The sequence below is a fragment of the Salmo salar genome, chromosome ssa19, assembly GCF_905237065.1.
Source record: "Salmo salar chromosome ssa19, Ssal_v3.1, whole genome shotgun sequence".
NCBI lineage: Eukaryota > Metazoa > Chordata > Actinopteri > Salmoniformes > Salmonidae > Salmo > Salmo salar.
The window spans coordinates 82,061,761-82,084,847 of NC_059460.1; the positions used below are offsets into that span (position 1 = coordinate 82,061,761).

General features: G+C 51.6%; 1 protein-coding gene across 3 annotated transcripts in view; it reads right to left on the bottom strand.

Annotated features, from left to right (window-relative positions):
- The window catches only part of LOC106579720 (nuclear receptor coactivator 2), a 226,057-nt gene that overhangs the window by 61,776 nt on the left and 141,194 nt on the right, over window positions 1–23,087 (bottom strand). For all 3 annotated transcript variants that reach the window (XM_045702808.1, XM_045702809.1, XM_045702810.1), the window contains exon 10: window positions 20,167–21,952. In XM_045702808.1, the coding sequence (XP_045558764.1) occupies window positions 20,167–21,952 (1,786 nt within the window). The remainder of the gene's footprint in view (window positions 1–20,166; window positions 21,953–23,087) is intronic.

The window sequence follows — 23,087 nt, forward strand, 5'->3', positions numbered from 1 at the left end:
TTAAAGGACATCACATCAGGCTAATGAAAAGCGAGCGATCAGAAATCCCTGCTCCATCTTTAAAGTGACAGAGAGGTTAGAGTGGCCCCCGTCTCCCTCCTTAATGGATATTATTATGACGTGGAAAGCACATATAGGCCCATTAGCAACAGGACGGTATTCACAATAAATAAATAGGGAATTTTTATCGCTTGACATTTCTGTCGCTCCGCCAAGCTGGCACAGGCCAAATAGAAATACAGCTATGAGAATACTGTGATAGTGTGTGTGTGTGTGTGTGTGTGTGTGTGTGTGTGTGTGTGTGTGTGTGTGTGTGTGTGTGTGTGTGTGGCATATTCAAGCTTACTGCTTACTGTGTAATACTGTTGTCAGAGTTTGTCCAGGTCAGATCAACATAAGACTACATTACCCTTAATTCATAGCTCTGATCTTATTCCACTACTACGAGACTACACGTCCCAGCTAGCTCTGAACCTATTCCACTACTACGAGCCTACACGTCCCAGCTAGCTCTGAACCTATTCCACTACTACGAGACTACACGTCCCAGCTAGCTCTGAACCTATTCCACTACTACGAGACTACACGTCCCAGCTAGCTCTGAACCTATTCCACTACTACGAGCCTACACGTCCCAGCTAGCTCTGAACCTATTCCACTACTACGAGACTACACGTCCCAGCTAGCTCTGAACCTATTCCACTACTACGAGACTACACGTCCCAGCTAGCTCTGAACCTATTCCACTACTACGAGCCTACACGTCCCAGCTAGCTCTGAACCTATTCCACTACTACGAGACTACACGTCCCAGCTAGCTCTGAACCTATTCCACTACAACGAGACTACACGTCCCAGCTAGCTCTGAACCTATTCCACTACTACGAGACTACACGTCCCAGCTAGCTCTGAACCTATTCCACTACTACGAGACTACACGTCCCAGCTAGCTTTGAACCTATTCCACTACTACGAGCCTACACGTCCCAGCTAGCTTTGAACCTATTCCACTACTACGAGACTACACGTCCCAGCTAGCTCTGAACCTATTCCACTACTACGAGACTACACGTCCCAGCTAGCTCTGAACCTATTCCACTACTACGAGACTACACGTCCCAGCTAGCTTTGAACCTATTCCACTACTACGAGACTACACGTCCCAGCTAGCTCTGAACCTATTCCACTACTACGAGACTACACGTCCCAGCTAGCTCTTAACCTATTCCACTACTACGAGACTACTCATCCCAGCTAGCTCTGAACCTATTCCACTACTACGAGCCTACACGTCCCAGCTAGCTCTGAACCTATTCAGCCCAGTCTCTCTCCACACACAGCAGAAATAACAGTGAGGGTAGTCTACTGTAAGTAGAGAGCAAAACACACTTCCACATCAAAACACACATCCACTTCAAAACACACATCCATTCATTTATTTCAATTGACTGACTCCCTTCTATGAACTGTAACTCAGCAATATCGTTGAAATTGCTGCATTTACACACACACACACACACACACACACACACACACACACACACACACACACACACACACACACACACACATACACATACACATACACACACACACACACACACACCTTTAAAACATTGACTTAGGTTACTCTACCCACTGTTGCAGGGCGAGGAGAGAGCTAAGAGAAAGTAAATCAGTTGTAGTGTCTGAGAATCAACAGGAGGCGGCAGCACACTAGACAGCTCTGTTACGGCTCTGTTACAGCTCTGCTCAGAGAGCAACATTCACCAGCTTTAGAAATTCTCTCTCTCACCCCCCACCTAGTTTCCCCTCTCTCTATCTTTTTCCGTCCCTCACTCTCCATCTCTTGTCCTCCCTTACTCTCCATCTCTTGTCCTTCCCTCACTCGCCCTCACTCTCCCTCTCCTGCCTTCCCTCACTCACTCGCTCTCTCTCCGTCTCTTGCCTTCCCTCACTCGCTCTCTCTCCCCATCTCCTCTCTCGCTCCCTCTCCCAATCTCCATCGCTTCCCCTCCCTCGCTCTCTCTCCATCGCTTCCCCTCCCTCGCTCACTCTCCATCGCTTCCCCTCCCTCGCTCTCTCTCCATCTCTTCCCCTCCCTCTCTCCATCTCTCCATCATTACTGGACAGGACTAGAAGGAGAGGAGCTAGTTACTGGTCAGGACTAGAAGGAGAGAGGAGCTAGTTACTGGACAGGACTAGAAGGAGAGGGAGCTAGTTACTGGACAGGACTAGAAGGAGAGGAGCTAGTTACTGGACAGGACTAGAAGGAGAGAGGAGCTAGTTACTGGACAGGACTAGAAGGAGAGAGGAGCTAGTTACTGGACAGGACTAGAAGGAGAGAGGAGCTAGTTACTGGACAGGACTAGAAGGAGAGGAGCTAGTTACTGGACAGGACTAGAAGGAGAGAGGAGCTAGTTACTGGACAGGACTAGAAGGAGAGGAGCTAGTTACTGGACAGGACTAGAAGGAGAGGAGCTAGTTACTGGACAGGACTAGAAGGAGAGGAGCTAGTTACTGGACAGGACTAGAAGGAGAGGAGCTAGTTACTGGACAGGACTAGAAGGAGAGAGGAGCTAGTTACTGGACAGGACTAGAAGGAGAGAGGAGCTAGTTACTGGACAGGACTAGAAGGAGAGAGGAGCTAGTTACTGGACAGGACTAGAAGGAGAGAGGAGCTAGTTACTGGACAGGACTAGAAGGAGAGGAGCTAGTTACTGGACAGGACTAGAAGGAGAGAGGAGCTAGTTACTGGACAGGACTAGAAGGAGAGAGGAGCTAGTTACTGGACAGGACTAGAAGGAGAGAGGAGCTAGTTACTGGACAGGACTAGAAGGAGAGAGGAGCTAGTTACTGGACAGGACTAGAAGGAGAGGAGCTAGTTACTGGACAGGACTAGAAGGAGAGGAGCTAGTTACTGGACAGGACTAGAAGGAGAGGAGCTAGTTACTGGACAGGACTAGAAGGAGAGAGGAGCTAGTTACTGGACAGGACTAGAAGGAGAGGAGCTAGTTACTGGACAGGACTAGAAGGAGAGGAGCTAGTTACTGGACAGGACTAGAAGGAGAGGAGCTAGTTACTGGACAGGACTAGAAGGAGAGGAGCTAGTTACTGGTCAGGACTAGAAGGAGAGAGGAGCTAGTTACTGGACAGGACTAGAAGGAGAGAGGAGCTAGTTACTGGACAGGACTAGAAGGAGAGAAGCTAGTTACTGGTCAGGACTAGAAGGAGAGAGGAGCTAGTTACTGGACAGGACTAGAAGGAGAGGAGCTAGTTACTGGTCAGGACTAGAAGGAGAGAGGAGCTAGTTACTGGACAGGACTAGAAGGAGAGAGGAGCTAGTTACTGGACAGGACTAGAAGGAGAGAGGAGCTAGTTACTGGACAGGACTAGAAGGAGAGGAGCTAGTTACTGGACAGGACTAGAAGGAGAGAGGAGCTAGTTACTGGACAGGACTAGAAGGAGAGAGGAGCTAGTTACTGGATAGGACTAGAAGGAGAGGAGCTAGTTACTGGTCAGGACTAGAAGGAGAGAGGAGCTAGTTACTGGACAGGACTAGAAGGAGAGAGGAGCTAGTTACTGGACAGGACTAGAAGGAGAGAGGAGCTAGTTACTGGACAGGACTAGAAGGAGAGGAGCTAGTTACTGGACAGGACTAGAAGGAGAGGAGCTAGTTACTGGACAGGACTAGAAGGAGAGAGGAGCTAGTTACTGGACAGGACTAGAAGGAGAGAGGAGCTAGTTACTGGACAGGACTAGAAGGAGAGAGGAGCTAGTTACTGGACAGGACTAGAAGGAGAGAGGAGCTAGTTACTGGACAGGACTAGAAGGAGAGAGGAGCTAGTTACTGGACAGGACTAGAAGGAGAGAGGAGCTAGTTACTGGACAGGACTAGAAGGAGAGAGGAGCTAGTTACTGGACAGGACTAGAAGGAGAGGAGCTAGTTACTGGACAGGACTAGAAGGAGAGAGGAGCTAGTTACTGGACAGGACTAGAAGGAGAGAGGAGCTAGTTACTGGACAGGACTAGAAGGAGAGGAGCTAGTTACTGGACAGGACTAGAAGGAGAGAGGAGCTAGTTACTGGACAGGACTAGAAGGAGAGGAGCTAGTTACTGGACAGGACTAGAAGGAGAGAGGAGCTAGTTACTGGACAGGACTAGAAGGAGAGGAGCTAGTTACTGGACAGGACTAGAAGGAGAGGAGCTAGTTACTGGACAGGACTAGAAGGAGAGAGGAGCTAGTTACTGGACAGGACTAGAAGGAGAGGAGCTAGTTACTGGACAGGACTAGAAGGAGAGAGGAGCTAGTTACTGGACAGGACTAGAAGGAGAGGAGCTAGTTACTGGACAGGACTAGAAGGAGAGGAGCTAGTTACTGGTCAGGACTAGAAGGAGAGAGGAGCTAGTTACTGGACAGGACTAGAAGGAGAGAGGAGCTAGTTACTGGATAGGACTAGAAGGAGAGGAGCTAGTTACTGGACAGGACTAGAAGGAGAGGAGCTAGTTGGGACTGGTCCACAGTGGAAGGGGAGAAAAGCCCTTCACGGATCACATAAAGAGGTGGTGCTGCCCTGGCAATGTCACACACACACACACACACACACACACACACACACACACACACACACACACACACACACACACACACACACACACACACACACACACACACAGGAAGTGAGTAAACGGTGCTAGCATACAGGAAGATACGACAGGAAGATATTCTCCTTTCCTTATCTATCTTCCCCTCTTATCCTCCTCTCAGAAACCCAATCACTTGCTTTCTATCCTGCCTCTCCTCCTCTCCCTCTACTCCCCTCTCCTCCCTCCCACCCACCTCCCCTCTCCCTCTACTCCCCTCTCCTCCCACCCACCCACCCACCCACCCACCCACCCACCCACCTCCCCTCTCCCTCTACTCCCCTCTCCTCCCACCCACCCACCCACCTCCCCTCTCCCTCTACTCCCCTCTCCTCCCACCCACCCACCTCCCCTCTCCCTCTACTCCCCTCTCCTCCCACCCACCTCCCCCCTGCCTCCCCTCTCCTCCCACCCACCCACCTCCCCTCTCCCTCTACTCCCCTCTCCTCCCACCCACCTCCCCCCTGCCTCCCCTCTCCTCCCACCCACCCACCTCCCCTCTCCCTCTACTCCCCTCTCCTCCCACCCACCTCCCCCCTGCCTCCCCTCTCCTCCCACCCACCCACCTCCCCTCTCCCTCTACTCCCCTCTCCTCCCACCCACCTCCCCCTGCCTCCCCTCTCCTCCCACCCACCCACCTCCCCTCTCCCTCTACTCCCCTCTCCTCCCACCCACCCACCCACCCACCTCCCCTCTCCCTCTACTCCCCTCTCCTCCCACCCACCCACCCACCCACCTCCCCTCTCCCTCTACTCCCCTCTCCTCCCACCCACCTCCCCCTGCCTCTCCTCTCATTGGAAGACTCCAGCGGTTAGATGAGTTCACCGTTCTCTCTCTCTCTCTGGATTGCTCATCTATTTAGGTAAATGTCTCAAAAGGCCCTTACTCTATCTAGGGAATAGGGTGCCATTTGTGATGCACATAAAATCTAACATTCATGCTTTTCATCCAAAAACTGTAAATTATCGACAACAAGTATTTTGCAACAAACAATACCAGACAGAAGATCTCAGACCATCCGACTAGAAAGGGGAACCGAGAGAGAGAGAGAGACAGAGAGAGAGACAGAGAGAGAGACAGAGAGAGAGAGACAGAGAGAGAGAGAGACAGAGAGAGAGACAGAGAGAGAGACAGAGAGAGACAGAGAGAGAGAGAGAGACAGAGAGAGACAGAGAGAGACAGAGAGAGACAGAGAGAGAGAGAGAGAGACAGAGAGAGAGAGAGAGACAGAGAGAGACAGAGAGAGAGACAGAGAGAGAGACAGAGAGAGAGAGAGACAGAGAGAGAGAGAGAGAGAGAGAGAGAGAGAGAGAGAGAGAGAGACAGAGAGAGACAGAGAGAGAGAGAGAGAGAGAGACAGAGAGAGAGAGAGAGACAGAGAGAGACAGAGAGAGACAGAGAGAGAGAGAGACAGAGAGAGAGAGAGAGAGAGAGACAGAGAGAGAGAGAGAGAGACAGAGAGAGAGACAGAGAGAGAGAGAGAGAGAGAGAGAGAGAGAGAGAGAGAGAGACAGAGAGAGACAGAGAGAGAGAGAGAGAGAGACAGAGAGAGAGAGAGAGAGACAGAGAGAGAGACAGAGAGAGAGAGAGAGACAGAGAGAGACAGAGAGAGAGAGAGACAGAGAGAGAGAGAGAGAGAGAGAGAGAGACAGAGAGAGAGAGAGAGAGAGAGACAGAGAGAGACAGAGAGAGAGAGAGACAGAGAGAGAGAGAGAGACAGAGAGAGACAGAGAGAGACAGAGAGAGAGAGAGAGAGAGAGAGAGAGAGAGAGAGAGAGAGAGAGACAGAGAGAGACAGAGAGAGAGAGAGAGAGAGAGAGAGAGAGAGAGAGAGAGAGAGAGAGAGACAGAGAGAGAGAGAGAGAGAGACAGAGAGAGAGAGAGAGAGACAGAGAGAGAGACAGAGAGAGACAGAGAGAGACAGAGAGAGAGAGAGAGAGAGAGAGAGACAGAGAGAGACAGAGACAGAGAGAGAGAGAGAGACAGAGAGAGAGAGAGAGACAGAGAGAGAGAGAGAGAGAGAGAGAGAGAGAGAGAGAGAAGTAGTAAACAGAAGAAGAATTGCCCATCCCTCCCTCTCTTCCTTCCTACTGAGAAAAACAGGACAATATCAGCTCAGTTGTTGGTTCTCTGTGACTCTCTACAACCTCCTACATAGTTCAGACAAGGTGTTTTCTAGATGGCTACATGTCACAAATCAATGTTACTCATTTGACCAGCTGCCAACCATACATTGGTTAACGTCTCCTAACCCATAATAAAGGTACCTCTCTTCAGATGATAAGAACAGTGACAGCAGGTGGCAGTAGTGAGGTCATCAGTAGTGGACTGGCTAAAGCCCAGCTCTGGACTCCAGGAGAGGTGAAAACAGGTTGGTTAGCTGGACAAACTCTATCCTGTCTCATATGGAGAGGAGAGGCAAAGCTCACCTTCAGCCAGTCCACTACTGTAGTCCCTCTCTGATCTTCAGTCAGTCCACTACTGTAGTCCCTCTCTGACCTTCAGCCAGTCCACTACTGTAGTCCCTCTCTGACCTTCAGCCAGTCCACTACTGTAGTCCCTCTCTGATCTTCAGTCAGTCCACTACTGTAGTCCCTCTCTGATCTTCAGCCAGTCCACTACTGTAGTCCCTCTCTGATCTTCAGTCAGTCCACTACTGTAGTCCCTCTCTGACCTTCAGCCAGTCCACTACTGTAGTCTCTCTCTGATCTTCAGCCAGTCCACTACTGTAGTCCCTCTCTGACCTTCAGCCAGTCCACTACTGTAGTCCCTCTCTGACCTTCAGCCAGTCCACTACTGTAGTCCCTCTCTGATCTTCAGTCAGTCCACTACTGTAGTCCCTCTCTGATCTTCAGCCAGTCCACTACTGTAGTCCCTCTCTGACCTTCAGCCAGTCCACTACTGTAGTCCCTCTCTGACCTTCAGTCAGTCCACTACTGTAGTCCCTCTCTGATCTTCAGCCAGTCCACTACTGTAGTCCCTCTCTGATCTTCAGTCAGTCCACTACTGTAGTCCCTCTCTGATCTGATCTTCAGCCAGTCCACTACTGTAGTCCCTCTCTGATCTTCAGCCAGTCCACTACTGTAGTCCCTCTCTGATCTTCAGCCAGTCCACTACTGTAGTCCCTCTCTGATCTTCAGTCAGTCCACTACTGTAGTCCCTCTCCTCTCTGACCTTCAGTCAGTCCACTACTGTAGTCCCTCTCTGATCTTCAGCCAGTCCACTACTGTAGTCCCTCTCCTCTCTGACCTTCAGCCAGTCCACTACTGTAGTCCCTCTCTGACCTTCAGCCAGTCCACTACTGTAGTCCCTCTCTGACCTTCAGCCAGTCCACTACTGTAGTCCCTCTCTGACCTTCAGCCAGTCCACTACTGTAGTCCCTCTCTGACCTTCAGCCAGTCCACTACTGTAGTCCCTCTCTGACCTTCAGCCAGTCCACTACTGTAGTCCCTCTCTGATCTTCAGCCAGTCCACTACTGTAGTCCTTCTCTGATCTTCAGCCAGTCCACTACTGTAGTCCCTCTCTGATCTTCAGCCAGTCCACTACTGTAGTCCCTCTCTGACCTTCAGCCAGTCCACTACTGTAGTCCCTCTCCTCTCTGACCTTCAGCCAGTCCACTACTGTAGTACCTCTCCTCTCTGATCTTCAGCCAGTCCACTACTGTAGTCCCTCTCCTCTCTGATCTTCAGCCAGTCCACTACTGTAGTCCCTCTCTGATCTTCAGCCAGTCCACTACTGTAGTCCCTCTCTGATCTTCAGTCAGTCCACTACTGTAGTCCCTCTCCTCTCTGATCTTCAGCCAGTCCACTACTGTAGTCCCTCTCTGATCTTCAGCCAGTCCACTACTGTAGTCCCTCTCTGACCTTCAGCCAGTCCACTACTGTAGTCCCTCTCTGACCTTCAGTCAGTCCACTACTGTAGTCCCTCTCTGATCTTCAGCCAGTCCACTACTGTAGTCCCTCTCTGATCTTCAGCCAGTCCACTACTGTAGTCCCTCTCTGACCTTCAGCCAGTCCACTACTGTAGTCCCTCTCTGACCTTCAGCCAGTCCACTACTGTAGTCCCTCTCTGACCTTCAGTCAGTCCACAACTGTAGTCCCTCTCCTCTCTGACCTTCAGCCAGTCCACTACTGTAGTCCCTCTCTGACCTTCAGCCAGTCCACTACTGTGGTCCCTCTCTGACCTTCAGCCAGTCCACTACTGTAGTCCCTCTCTGACCTTCAGCCAGTCCACTACTGTAGTCCCTCTCTGACCTTCAGTCAGTCCACAACTGTAGTCCCTCTCCTCTCTGACCTTCAGCCAGTCCACTACTGTAGTCCCTCTCTGACCTTCAGTCAGTCCACTACTGTAGTCCCTCTCTGATCTTCAGCCAGTCCACTACTGTAGTCCCTCTCTGACCTTCAGCCAGTCCACTACTGTAGTCCCTCTCTGACCTTCAGCCAGTCCACTACTGTAGTCCCTCTCTGACCTTCAGCCAGTCCACTACTGTAGTCCCTCTCTGACCTTCAGTCAGTCCACAACTGTAGTCCCTCTCTAATCTTCAGCCAGTCCACTACTGTAGTCCCTCTCTGACCTTCAGCCAGTCCACTACTGTAGTCCCTCTCTGACCTTCAGTCAGTCCACTACTGTAGTCCCTCTCTGATCTTCAGCCAGTCCACTACTGTAGTCCTTCTCTGATCTTCAGCCAGTCCACTACTGTAGTCCCTCTCTGATCTTCAGCCAGTCCACTACTGTAGTCCCGCTCCTCTCTGATCTTCAGCCAGTCCACTACTGTAGTCCCTCTCCTCTCTGACCTTCAGCCAGTCCACTACTGTAGTCCCTCTCCTCTCTGATCTTCAGCCAGTCCACTACTGTAGTCCCTCTCTGACCTTCAGCCAGTCCACTACTGTAGTCCCTCTCCTCTCTGATCTTCAGCCAGTCCACTACTGTAGTCCCTCTCTGATCTTCAGTCAGTCCACTACTGTAGTCCCTCTCTGACCTTCAGCCAGTCCACTACTGTAGTCCCTCTCTGATCTTCAGCCAGTCCACTACTGTAGTCCTTCTCTGATCTTCAGCCAGTCCACTACTGTAGTCCCTCTCTGATCTTCAGCCAGTCCACTACTGTAGTCCCGCTCCTCTCTGATCTTCAGCCAGTCCACTACTGTAGTCCCTCTCCTCTCTGACCTTCAGCCAGTCCACTACTGTAGTCCCTCTCCTCTCTGACCTTCAGCCAGTCCACTACTGTAGTCCCTCTCTGATCTTCAGCCAGTCCACTACTGTAGTCCCTCTCTGATCTTCAGCCAGTCCACTACTGTAGTCCCTCTCTGACCTTCAGTCAGTCCACTACTGTAGTCCCTCTCTGACCTTCAGCCAGTCCACTACTGTAGTCCCTCTCTGACCTTCAGCCAGTCCACTACTGTAGTCCCTCTCTGATCTTCAGTCAGTCCACTACTGTAGTCCCTCTCTGACCTTCAGTCAGTCCACTACTGTAGTCCCGCTCTGACCTTCAGCCAGTCCACTACTGTAGTCCCTCTCTGACCTTCAGCCAGTCCACTACTGTAGTCCCTCTCTGATCTTCAGTCAGTCCACTACTGTAGTCCCTCTCTGACCTTCAGTCAGTCCACTACTGTAGTCCCGCTCTGACCTTCAGCCAGTCCACTACTGTAGTCCCTCTCTGATCTTCAGCCAGTCCACTACTGTAGTCCCTCTCCTCTCTGATCTTCAGCCAGTCCACTACTGTAGTCCCTCTCTGACCTTCAGCCAGTCCACTACTGTAGTCCCTCTCTGATCTTCAGCCAGTCCACTACTGTAGTCCCTCTCTGCTAGCCTCACTTGTCCGCTCCTCTCTGATCTTCAGCCAGTCCACTACTGTAGTCCCTCTCCTCTCTGATCTTCAGCCAGTCCACTACTGTAGTCCCTCTCTGATCTTCAGTCAGTCCACTACTGTAGTCCCTCTCCTCTCTGATCTTCAGTCAGTCCACTACTGTAGTCCCTCTCCTCTCTGATCTTCAGCCAGTCCACTACTGTAGTCCCTCTCTGATCTTCAGCCAGTCCACTACTGTAGTCCCTCTCTGACCTTCAGCCAGTCCACTACTGTAGTCCCTCTCTGACCTTCAGTCAGTCCACTACTGTAGTCCCTCTCTGATCTTCAGCCAGTCCACTACTGTAGTCCCTCTCTGATCTTCAGCCAGTCCACTACTGTAGTCCCTCTCTGACCTTCAGCCAGTCCACTACTGTAGTCCCTCTCTGACCTTCAGCCAGTCCACTACTGTAGTCCCTCTCTGACCTTCAGTCAGTCCACAACTGTAGTCCCTCTCCTCTCTGACCTTCAGCCAGTCCACTACTGTAGTCCCTCTCTGACCTTCAGCCAGTCCACTACTGTAGTCCCTCTCTGACCTTCAGCCAGTCCACTACTGTAGTCCCTCTCTGACCTTCAGCCAGTCCACTACTGTAGTCCCTCTCTGACCTTCAGTCAGTCCACGACTGTAGTCCCTCTCCTCTCTGACCTTCAGCCAGTCCACTACTGTAGTCCCTCTCTGACCTTCAGTCAGTCCACTACTGTAGTCCCTCTCTGATCTTCAGCCAGTCCACTACTGTAGTCCCTCTCTGACCTTCAGCCAGTCCACTACTGTAGTCCCTCTCTGACCTTCAGCCAGTCCACTACTGTAGTCCCTCTCTGACCTTCAGCCAGTCCACTACTGTAGTCCCTCTCTGACCTTCAGTCAGTCCACAACTGTAGTCCCTATCTGATCTTCAGCCAGTCCACTACTGTAGTCCCTCTCTGATCTTCAGTCAGTCCACTACTGTAGTCCCTCTCTGACCTTCAGCCAGTCCACTACTGTAGTCCCTCTCTGACCTTCAGTCAGTCCACTACTGTAGTCCCTCTCTGATCTTCAGCCAGTCCACTACTGTAGTCCTTCTCTGATCTTCAGCCAGTCCACTACTGTAGTCCCTCTCTGATCTTCAGCCAGTCCACTACTGTAGTCCCGCTCCTCTCTGATCTTCAGCCAGTCCACTACTGTAGTCCCTCTCCTCTCTGACCTTCAGCCAGTCCACTACTGTAGTCCCTCTCCTCTCTGATCTTCAGCCAGTCCACTACTGTAGTCCCTCTCTGACCTTCAGCCAGTCCACTACTGTAGTCCCTCTCCTCTCTGATCTTCAGCCAGTCCACTACTGTAGTCCCTCTCTGATCTTCAGTCAGTCCACTACTGTAGTCCCTCTCTGACCTTCAGCCAGTCCACTACTGTAGTCCCTCTCTGATCTTCAGCCAGTCCACTACTGTAGTCCTTCTCTGATCTTCAGCCAGTCCACTACTGTAGTCCCTCTCTGATCTTCAGCCAGTCCACTACTGTAGTCCCGCTCCTCTCTGATCTTCAGCCAGTCCACTACTGTAGTCCCTCTCCTCTCTGACCTTCAGCCAGTCCACTACTGTAGTCCCTCTCCTCTCTGACCTTCAGCCAGTCCACTACTGTAGTCCCTCTCTGATCTTCAGCCAGTCCACTACTGTAGTCCCTCTCTGATCTTCAGCCAGTCCACTACTGTAGTCCCTCTCTGACCTTCAGTCAGTCCACTACTGTAGTCCCTCTCTGACCTTCAGCCAGTCCACTACTGTAGTCCCTCTCTGACCTTCAGCCAGTCCACTACTGTAGTCCCTCTCTGATCTTCAGTCAGTCCACTACTGTAGTCCCTCTCTGACCTTCAGTCAGTCCACTACTGTAGTCCCGCTCTGACCTTCAGCCAGTCCACTACTGTAGTCCCTCTCTGACCTTCAGCCAGTCCACTACTGTAGTCCCTCTCTGATCTTCAGTCAGTCCACTACTGTAGTCCCTCTCTGACCTTCAGTCAGTCCACTACTGTAGTCCCGCTCTGACCTTCAGCCAGTCCACTACTGTAGTCCCTCTCTGATCTTCAGCCAGTCCACTACTGTAGTCCCTCTCCTCTCTGATCTTCAGCCAGTCCACTACTGTAGTCCCTCTCTGACCTTCAGCCAGTCCACTACTGTAGTCCCTCTCTGATCTTCAGCCAGTCCACTACTGTAGTCCCTCTCTGACCTTCAGCCAGTCCACTACTGTAGTCCCTCTCCTCTCTGACCTTCAGCCAGTCCACTACTGTAGTACCTCTCCTCTCTGATCTTCAGCCAGTCCACTACTGTAGTCCCTCTCCTCTCTGATCTTCAGTCAGTCCACTACTGTAGTCCCTCTCTGATCTTCAGTCAGTCCACTACTGTAGTCCCTCTCCTCTCTGATCTTCAGCCAGTCCACTACTGTAGTCCCTCTCTGATCTTCAGCCAGTCCACTACTGTAGTCCCTCTCTGACCTTCAGCCAGTCCACTACTGTAGTCCCTCTCCTCTCTGATCTTCAGCCAGTCCACTACTGTAGTCCCTCTCTGATCTTCAGCCAGTCCACTACTGTAGTCCCTCTCTGATCTTCAGCCAGTCCACTACTGTAGTCCCTCTCTGACCTTCAGCCAGTCCACTACTGTAGTCCCTCTCTGACCTTCAGCCAGTCCACTACTGTAGTCCCTCTCTGACCTTCAGTCAGTCCACAACTGTAGTCCCTCTCCTCTCTGATCTTCAGCCAGTCCACTACTGTAGTCCCTCTCTGACCTTCAGTCAGTCCACTACTGTAGTCCCTCTCCTCTCTGATCTTCAGCCAGTCCACTACTGTAGTCCCTCTCTGATCTTCAGCCAGTCCACTACTGTAGTCCCTCTCTGATCTTCAGTCAGTCCACTACTGTAGTCCCTCTCTGACCTTCAGCCAGTCCACTACTGTAGTCCCTCTCTGACCTTCAGTCAGTCCACTACTGTAGTCCCTCTCTGATCTTCAGCCAGTCCACTACTGTAGTCCTTCTCTGATCTTCAGCCAGTCCACTACTGTAGTCCCTCTCTGATCTTCAGCCAGTCCACTACTGTAGTCCCTCTCTGATCTTCAGTCAGTCCACTACTGTAGTCCCTCTCTGACCTTCAGCCAGTCCACTACTGTAGTCCCTCTCTGATCTTCAGCCAGTCCACTACTGTAGTCCTTCTCTGATCTTCAGCCAGTCCACTACTGTAGTCCCTCTCTGATCTTCAGCCAGTCCACTACTGTAGTCCCGCTCCTCTCTGATCTTCAGCCAGTCCACTACTGTAGTCCCTCTCCTCTCTGACCTTCAGCCAGTCCACTACTGTAGTCCCTCTCCTCTCTGACCTTCAGCCAGTCCACTACTGTAGTCCCTCTCTGACCTTCAGCCAGTCCACTACTGTAGTCCCTCTCTGATCTTCAGCCAGTCCACTACTGTAGTCCTTCTCTGATCTTCAGCCAGTCCACTACTGTAGTCCCTCTCTGATCTTCAGCCAGTCCACTACTGTAGTCCCGCTCCTCTCTGATCTTCAGCCAGTCCACTACTGTAGTCCCTCTCCTCTCTGACCTTCAGCGAGTCCACTACTGTAGTCCCTCTCCTCTCTGACCTTCAGCCAGTCCACTACTGTAGTCCCTCTCTGATCTTCAGCCAGTCCACTACTGTAGTCCCTCTCTGATATTCAGCCAGTCCACTACTGTAGTCCCTCTCTGACCTTCAGTCAGTCCACTACTGTAGTCCCTCTCTGACCTTCAGCCAGTCCACTACTGTAGTCCCTCTCTGACCTTCAGCCAGTCCACTACTGTAGTCCCTCTCTGATCTTCAGTCAGTCCACTACTGTAGTCCCTCTCTGACCTTCAGTCAGTCCACTACTGTAGTCCCGCTCTGACCTTCAGCCAGTCCACTACTGTAGTCCCTCTCTGACCTTCAGTCAGTCCACTACTGTAGTCCCTCTCTGATCTTCAGTCAGTCCACTACTGTAGTCCCTCTCTGACCTTCAGTCAGTCCACTACTGTAGTCCCGCTCTGACCTTCAGCCAGTCCACTACTGTAGTCCCTCTCTGATCTTCAGCCAGTCCACTACTGTAGTCCCTCTCCTCTCTGATCTTCAGCCAGTCCACTACTGTAGTCCCTCTCTGACCTTCAGCCAGTCCACTACTGTAGTCCCTCTCTGATCTTCAGCCAGTCCACTACTGTAGTCCCTCTCTGACCTTCAGCCAGTCCACTACTGTAGTCCCTCTCCTCTCTGACCTTCAGCCAGTCCACTACTGTAGTACCTCTCCTCTCTGATCTTCAGCCAGTCCACTACTGTAGTCCCTCTCCTCTCTGATCTTCAGTCAGTCCACTACTGTAGTCCCTCTCTGATCTTCAGTCAGTCCACTACTGTAGTCCCTCTCCTCTCTGATCTTCAGCCAGTCCACTACTGTAGTCCCTCTCTGATCTTCAGCCAGTCCACTACTGTAGTCCCTCTCTGACCTTCAGCCAGTCCACTACTGTAGTCCCTCTCCTCTCTGACCTTCAGCCAGTCCACTACTGTAGTCCCTCTCTGATCTTCAGCCAGTCCACTACTGTAGTCCCTCTCTGATCTTCAGCCAGTCCACTACTGTAGTCCCTCTCTGACCTTCAGCCAGTCCACTACTGTAGTCCCTCTCTGACCTTCAGCCAGTCCACTACTGTAGTCCCTCTCTGACCTTCAGTCAGTCCACAACTGTAGTCCCTCTCCTCTCTGATCTTCAGCCAGTCTACTACTGTAGTCCCTCTCTGACCTTCAGTCAGTCCACTACTGTAGTCCCTCTCCTCTCTGATCTTCAGCCAGTCCACTACTGTAGTCCCTCTCTGATCTTCAGCCAGTCCACTACTGTAGTCCCTCTCTGATCTTCAGTCAGTCCACTACTGTAGTCCCTCTCTGACCTTCAGCCAGTCCACTACTGTAGTCCCTCTCTGACCTTCAGTCAGTCCACTACTGTAGTCCCTCTCTGATCTTCAGCCAGTCCACTACTGTAGTCCTTCTCTGATCTTCAGCCAGTCCACTACTGTAGTCCCTCTCTGATCTTCAGCCAGTCCACTACTGTAGTCCCGCTCCTCTCTGATCTTCAGCCAGTCCACTACTGTAGTCCCTCTCCTCTCTGACCTTCAGCCAGTCCACTACTGTAGTCCCTCTCCTCTCTGATCTTCAGCCAGTCCACTACTGTAGTCCCTCTCTGACCTTCAGCCAGTCCACTACTGTAGTCCCTCTCTGACCTTCAGCCAGTCCACTACTGTAGTCCCTCTCTGACCTTCAGCCAGTCCACTACTGTAGTCCCTCTCTGATCTTCAGCCAGTCCACTACTGTAGTCCCTCTCTGATCTTCAGCCAGTCCACTACTGTAGTCCCTCTCCTCTCTGATCTTCAGCCAGTCCACTACTGTAGTCCCTCTCTGACCTTCAGCCAGTCCACTACTGTAGTCCCTCTCTGATCTTCAGCCAGTCCACTACTGTAGTCCTTCTCTGATCTTCAGCCAGTCCACTACTGTAGTCCCTCTCTGATCTTCAGCCAGTCCACTACTGTAGTCCCGCTCCTCTCTGATCTTCAGCCAGTCCACTACTGTAGTCCCTCTCCTCTCTGACCTTCAGCCAGTCCACTACTGTAGTCCCTCTCCTCTCTGACCTTCAGCCAGTCCACTACTGTAGTCCCTCTCTGATCTTCAGCCAGTCCACTACTGTAGTCCCTCTCTAATCTTCAGCCAGTCCACTACTGTAGTCCCTCTCTGACCTTCAGTCAGTCCACTACTGTAGTCCCTCTCTGACCTTCAGCCAGTCCACTACTGTAGTCCCTCTCTGACCTTCAGCCAGTCCACTACTGTAGTCCCTCTCTGATCTTCAGTCAGTCCACTACTGTAGTCCCGCTCTGACCTTCAGCCAGTCCACTACTGTAGTCCCTCTCTGATCTTCAGCCAGTCCACTACTGTAGTCCCTCTCTGATCTTCAGCCAGTCCACTACTGTAGTCCCTCTCTGACCTTCAGTCAGTCCACTACTGTAGTCCCTCTCTGACCTTCAGCCAGTCCACTACTGTAGTCCCTCTCTGACCTTCAGCCAGTCCACTACTGTAGTCCCTCTCCTCTCTGATCTTCAGCCAGTCCACTACTGTAGTCCCTCTCTGATCTTCAGCCAGTCCACTACTGTAGTCCCTCTCTGATCTTCAGCCAGTCCACTACTGTAGTCCCTCTCTGACCTTCAGCCAGTCCACTACTGTAGTCCCGCTCCTCTCTGATCTTCAGCCAGTCCACTACTGTAGTCCCTCTCTGATCTTCAGCCAGTCCACTACTGTAGTCCCTCTCTGACCTTCAGCCAGTCCACTACTGTAGTCCCTCTCTGATCTTCAGCCAGTCCACAACTGTAGTCCCGCTCCTCTCTGATCTTCAGCCAGTCCACTACTGTAGTCCCTCTCTGACCTTCAGTCAGTCCACTACTGTAGTCCCTCTCTGATCTCTCATTTAGTTCTGCCTTCATCAATAATTCAGCCCTCAAATCAAATTGTATTCATTAGTCACATACACATATTTAGCAGATGTTATTGCGGGTGTAGCGAAATGCTTGTGAACAAAGAGGGGGACAGAAAAACAGAATGAGAGAGAGAGAGAGAGAGAGAGAGAGAGAGGATAGAGGGAGTGAAAGAGAGAGGATGGAGGGAGAGAGATGAGAGCGGGGAGAGAGAGAGGATGGAGGGAGAGCGAGAGAGGATAGAGGGAGAGAGAGAGGAGAGAGGGAGAGAGAGAGGAGAGAGGGAGAGGATAGAGGGAGAGAGAGAGGAGAGAGGGAGTGAAAGAGGACAGAGCGAGAGAGAGAGAGGATAGAGGAAGAGCGAGAGAGAGGTTAGAGGGAGAGAAAACGGGAGTAGAGCCGTAACTGTGTGTGTGCAGCTACTTCATAGACGGCAAGTACCCCGACGCAACGAACATAATTCCCGGTGCCACCGATGCTCCTCTGACAAAGAAACGCGTTTTAGTTCAAGGGGATATTTTGCCCTCCGTTACCCAACACTACTTCAATAGTCAAACAGGAATTTCCACCTCCCTTTTAACTGATGTAATTAAAAAGTTGGAGTGGTTTACTTTAAGAGAGAGAACACACTGTTTTTTAGGGTGGATCCACAGCCCTACATTACACCCTACACCCTTCCTTCTGGTATTTTAGTAGGGCCGGGATGATACAAGTATTGTAATATTTGTTCCATGGCAAAAATGAAAACCTGAAGCAGACCTAACTCTTTGGTCTTCCTGTATGTAACATATTGTGTGCTATAGTTTAGTAAAATAAATGTGAGTCTAGATGACACCATAATGATGTTTGTTTCCAACGTTAGGGCTGTTTTCCTAAAGAAGTAAAGTCTGTGTGGTGTTTTGTTTCCTTGCTACGATACTAACAAGTATCACGATACAGGTATCACGCTGGCCCTACTTTCTAGGGCGGATCCACTGTACTTCCTTACACCCTACCTTCACTATCAGCTGCTTTGCTCCTCTAGATTCAACAACGTTCCAACATCCTGTTCTGACATTCCAACATCCTCTTCTGACATTCCAACATCCTGTTCTGACATTCCAACATCCTCTTCTGACACTCCAACATCCTCTTCTGACATTCCAACATCCTGTTCTGACATTCCAACATCCTGTTCTGACATTCCAACATCCTGTTCTGACACTCCAACATCCTGTTCTGACATTCCAACATCCTGTTCTGACATTCCAACATCCTGTTCTGACATTCCAACAGACAGAGAGAGAGAACAAGATAATGCCAGAGAGCACAGCGTGAGAAAGACAGAGGATGAAAAAGAGAGCAAGTCAGATGTTCTCAGTACTTCCTGCAGAATACATGATTGTCTCCTGTTGTTCTCAGTACTTCCTGCAGAATACATGACTGTTTCCTGTTGTTCTCAGTACTTCCTGCAGAATACAGGCTTGTCTCCTGTTGTTCTCAGTACTTCCTGCAGAATACAGGCTTGTCTCCTGTTGTTCTCAGTACTTCCTGCAGAATACAGGCTTGTCTCCTGTTGTTCTCAGTACTTCCTGCAGAATACAGGCTTGTCTCCTGTTGTTCTCAGTACTTCCTGCAGTATACAGGCTTGTCTCCTGTTGTTCTCAGTACTTCCTGCAGAATACAGGCTTGTCTCCTGTTGTTCTCAGTACTTCCTGCAGAATACAGGCTTGTCTCCTGTTGTTCTCAGTACTTCCTGCAGAATACAGGCTTGTCTCCTGTTGTTCTCAGTACTTCCTGCAGAATACAGGCTTGTCTCCTGTTGTTCTCAGTACTTCCTGCAGAATACAGGCTTGTCTCCTGTTGTTCTCAGTACTTCCTGCAGAATACAGGCTTGTCTCCTGTTGTTCTCAGTACTTCCTGCAGAATACAGGCTTGTCTCCTGTTGTTCTCAGTACTTCCTGCAGAATACAGGCTTGTCTCCTGTTGTTCTCAGTACTTCCTGCAGTATACAGGCTTGTCTCCTGGTCTGATCACATAGGGCTCTGGTAGTAGTGCACACTATAGGGAATAGGGTGCCATTTGAGACTCAGACAAATAGGGTAGGCAGGCTACAGAAGCCCACTTTTATAAAACTACAGACCTGATCCATCTACTTCCTCGACTACTTCCTCGACTACTTCCTCTACTACTTGGACATATTTGTGGTTTCACCAGAGCTCACTCAATCTCCCTCCCTCCCTCTCTCTCACCAAACCTCTCTCCCTCTCCTGCTTCTTTCTCAATCTATTCTGTCTCTCTCTCTCACCAACCCTCTCTTTCCCTCCTTCCCTTGCTCCTTACTAGGTACCAGCCAAAATCTGTGGACTGCAGGACTTTGACTGTTCTGCTTTTTCTAGCGGTACTACTACCCTGGCTGGATGTGGAGAGGTAGAGAGGAACCGTGCTCTGTAACCCAGATACACAGAGACAGAGAGACAGACAGACAGAGAGAGAGAGAGAGAGAGAGAGAGAGAGAGACAGAGAGAGAGAGAGAGAGAGAGAGAGAGAGAGAGAGAGAGAGAGAGAGAGAGAGAGAGAGAACAGAGAGAGACAGAGAGAGAGAGAGAGAGAGAGAGAGAGAGAGAGAGAGAGAGAGAGAGAGAGAGAGAGAGAAGAGAGAGACAGAGAGAGAGAGAGAGAGAGAGAGAGAGAGAGAGAGAGAGAGAGACAGAGAGAGAGAGAGAGAGAGAGAGAGAGAGAGAGAGAGAGAGAGAGAGAGAGAGAGAGAGAGAGAGAGAGAGAGAGAGAGAGAGAGAGAGACAGAGAGAGAGAGACAGAGAGAGAGAGAGAGAGAGAGAGAGAGAGAGAGAGAGAGAGAGAGAGAGAGAGAGAGAGAGAGAGAGAGAGAGAGAGAGAGAGACAGGGGAAACAAGAGCAACAGAAGCACATGGCAGGAAGCGGCTGTGCTGACCAATAGGAACGCAAGTTACTATGAACACAGCGAGAAGTGGGTCGTATTCATTAGTGCGCACTGTGGCAAACATTTTTTGAAACAGGAAAACTGGCGTTTCTGATTGGACAGGTACCCAATCTACCACTGCTAATCGAACCACCATCCGTGTCCAATCACCATCAACAAACCTCATACTCATCATCACACCAGCGTCTGCATGTGTGAAAACGTTCTGAAGTTAAAACACCAACGTTAACAGAAAATAGTTAAGATTGAAAAAGAGAGAGAGTCACATGATCCTCCAGCCACTCACCTGTTCAGCGCGGTCGTATCCTGAATCCTGTTTCTCGATCTTCACCTCCCCTCCTGCTCCCTCCATCTTCGCCTGCCTCGCCTTCATCCCAATCTCCTCTTTATCCAGCAGATATCTCAGCAGGGCGTTGTCCTTTTTATCGGGGCTCAGGGGCTCCTGTTTGGGGGTGAGGTTCCTGTCCGTACCACCCCCACCTTGCTCCCCCAGCTCTCTGCCCGTGGCCTCAGCGGTGAGCTTGGCCAGGTCGACAGGAGAGGTGCTGTTCTGGAGCAGCCTGTGAAGTATCTTGTGTTTATCCTTTAGGGAGGTGGCGTGGCCCCCTGGGGCCCCTGGACCGTAAGGGCCCCCCAGGCCTGACGAGGGGTCCTTGGAGTCCCCTCCTCCGTTGGGGGACAAAGGGGTGTCGAGGGGTTGGGACTTGGTGGTGAGAAGCTGGAGGAGTTTGGTGTGGCCCTTGTTGTCACAGCGTTGACTACGGCTCTGTGCGTCGGGGCCACCTTCGAGGTCATCCCTCTCCTCTGTGATGTCAGCGTGGTTACCGCTGCGACCGTTCCCGTCGGAATGTCTCTGGTCATACTGTCCACTCTGACCATGTTCCTGCTCTCCGTGAGCGCCCAAAGAGTCCCCATTTCCGTTACCGCCGCCAAGCTTCGACATCATGGGAGGGTTGACTCCTGATCCCATCAGCTTCCTGTCAGGTGATCCCATCAGCTTCCTGTCAGGTGATCCCAGGGCGTGTGTTTGAGGATGCTGGCCCACGGCGCCGTGAGGGTGTGTGTGTCCACCACTGCCGTGTCTGACCCCGTGACACTCACTCAGAGCCTGCAGGGCCGACAGAGAACTACTGCCGTAGCTGTGACTGTTAGCCACAGGACCGCTACCTCCAATCCCGACCCCTGTTCCAGACCCACACATCCCCACAGGGGAGGGCGAGTGCAGGCTTGGGGCCAAGCGAGGGCTCCCTGCCATCCCTGGACTCGCCCGGTGCCTAGGGGACAACATAGAAATCTGTTGCCCCGGATGGGCCCCTCCGGCTGGGCTAGGGCTACCTCGAGACGGGCTGCTCATCCTCCAATTAGCCCCTTGCTGGTTAGGATGGATGGGGAGGTTCATGCCCACGCCTCCCTGTAACCCTCCGGGGTGGCCCACGGGCTGGGGAGGGCAGCCGTAGTGGTAGTCCTGTATGTGTTCCGACCCTGGCCCCATGGGCCCGAGCCCTGGTTCTCTGGACCCTGGCCCCATGGGTCCGAGCCCTGGTTCTCTGGACCCTGGCCCCATGGGTCCGAGCCCTGGTTCTCTGGACCCTGGTCCCATGGGTCCGAGCCCTGGTTCTCTGGACCCTGGCCCCATGGGTACGAGCCCTGGTTCTCTGGACCCTGGCCCCATGGGTACGAGCCCTGGTTCTCTGGACCCTGGCCCCATGGGTCCGAGCCCTGGTTCTCTGGACCCTGGCCCCATGGGTCCGAGCCCTGGTTCTCTGGACCCTGGCCCCATGGGTCCGAGCCCTGGTTCTCTGGACCCTGGCCCCATGGGTCCGAGCCCTGGTTCTCTGGACCCTGGCCCCATGGGTCCGAGCCCTGGTTCTCTGGACACTGGACTTCCATGAAGAGGGGAATAGAACGTGCTGTTGGAGCTGATTGTAGTGTCCTGTCCCTGGGGGCCCAGACCAGAGAGGGTCCCCTGGGTTGGAGGGGTTATGGAGGGGTTGGGGCTGATCCCTGGCCCCTGCTGCTGTCCACCGGGCCCCATGTCTTGACCCGGTCCCAGATCATACATTGATTGTTCCCTGGGAATGATGCAGGAGGAAACAGGGAGAGTTAGAAACATAGAGCAGTAAACTACTACTACACAAACTGGGAATCTTCTGCCATCAAAGTTTATCTTCCTGCCACAATCACTGACGCATCACACACACACACACACACACACACACACACACCACACAGCGCTCTGGGCAACAGTAGTGCCACTATATAGGGTTGGTTAACTTGCTCAGCCTTTTGTAGGCCCGCAGATCAATTTCCGAAACCGGGCCCCGACCCAAACAACTCAGTCGAGGTCTTAACTTACTGTTGAGTTAGAATGCCAGTCACTGACCAGGGGCGGTTCTGGGAGGGGGCCAGCGGGGGCCAGTGCCCCTGTGGCAACAATTTTTGGACCCCCTTGTGGCCCCCCTAAATGTGGAGTATGAAATCATTTTTACATAACACATTTTTGCTATGGTTCTTTTTTTACATCCGTTATTAGACGGTGGCAACGATGATGATTATGAACTTTTGCCTGCTAATGCAGTGAAGAAAACCATATGACAACAATAACGTCTAATCTAACTGGCCCCTCTAACAGTACAACTGGCCCCAGCTTGGCCCCCCCCCCAGTTGAAATGGTCTAGAACCGCCACTGGTCATTGACAGCCACTCAATTAGCTCACGTCAGCTAACACTTTTTTAGATTGGTGAGTTAGTCTAGCCAGTTACCTAAACTTGTAGTAATCATGGCTGAACACTGACCGAGCACACAGGGCAAGTGCCCAGGGGGCCCCAAACTCCAGGGGGCCCCAAACTTCAGGGGGCCCCCATTGATGTTGTTAGTCACTCAGATATCAAATTAACATGGCATAAGTCATGTGTAGATATGCAGGAAATTAGCTTTAAAAAGGGCAACATTTTCTCTACGACCCCATGGCAGAATTAGCAGAATGACAAAATGTGTTCTCTCTCCGCCATCAAGACGGAGGACAGTCAAATGTTTTTCCCGCGAGACGGTGGGCCCCACCAATCAAATCTCGCTTAGGGCCCAAAAAACGTCTAGGGCCGGCTCAGACTACTGGTACAATGCATTTAGTGAAGTAATTTAACTGTACGTATACATACTGCTGCCCCTCATGATGAGTTCAGATTGTTATGTGGCCCCCAACCCGT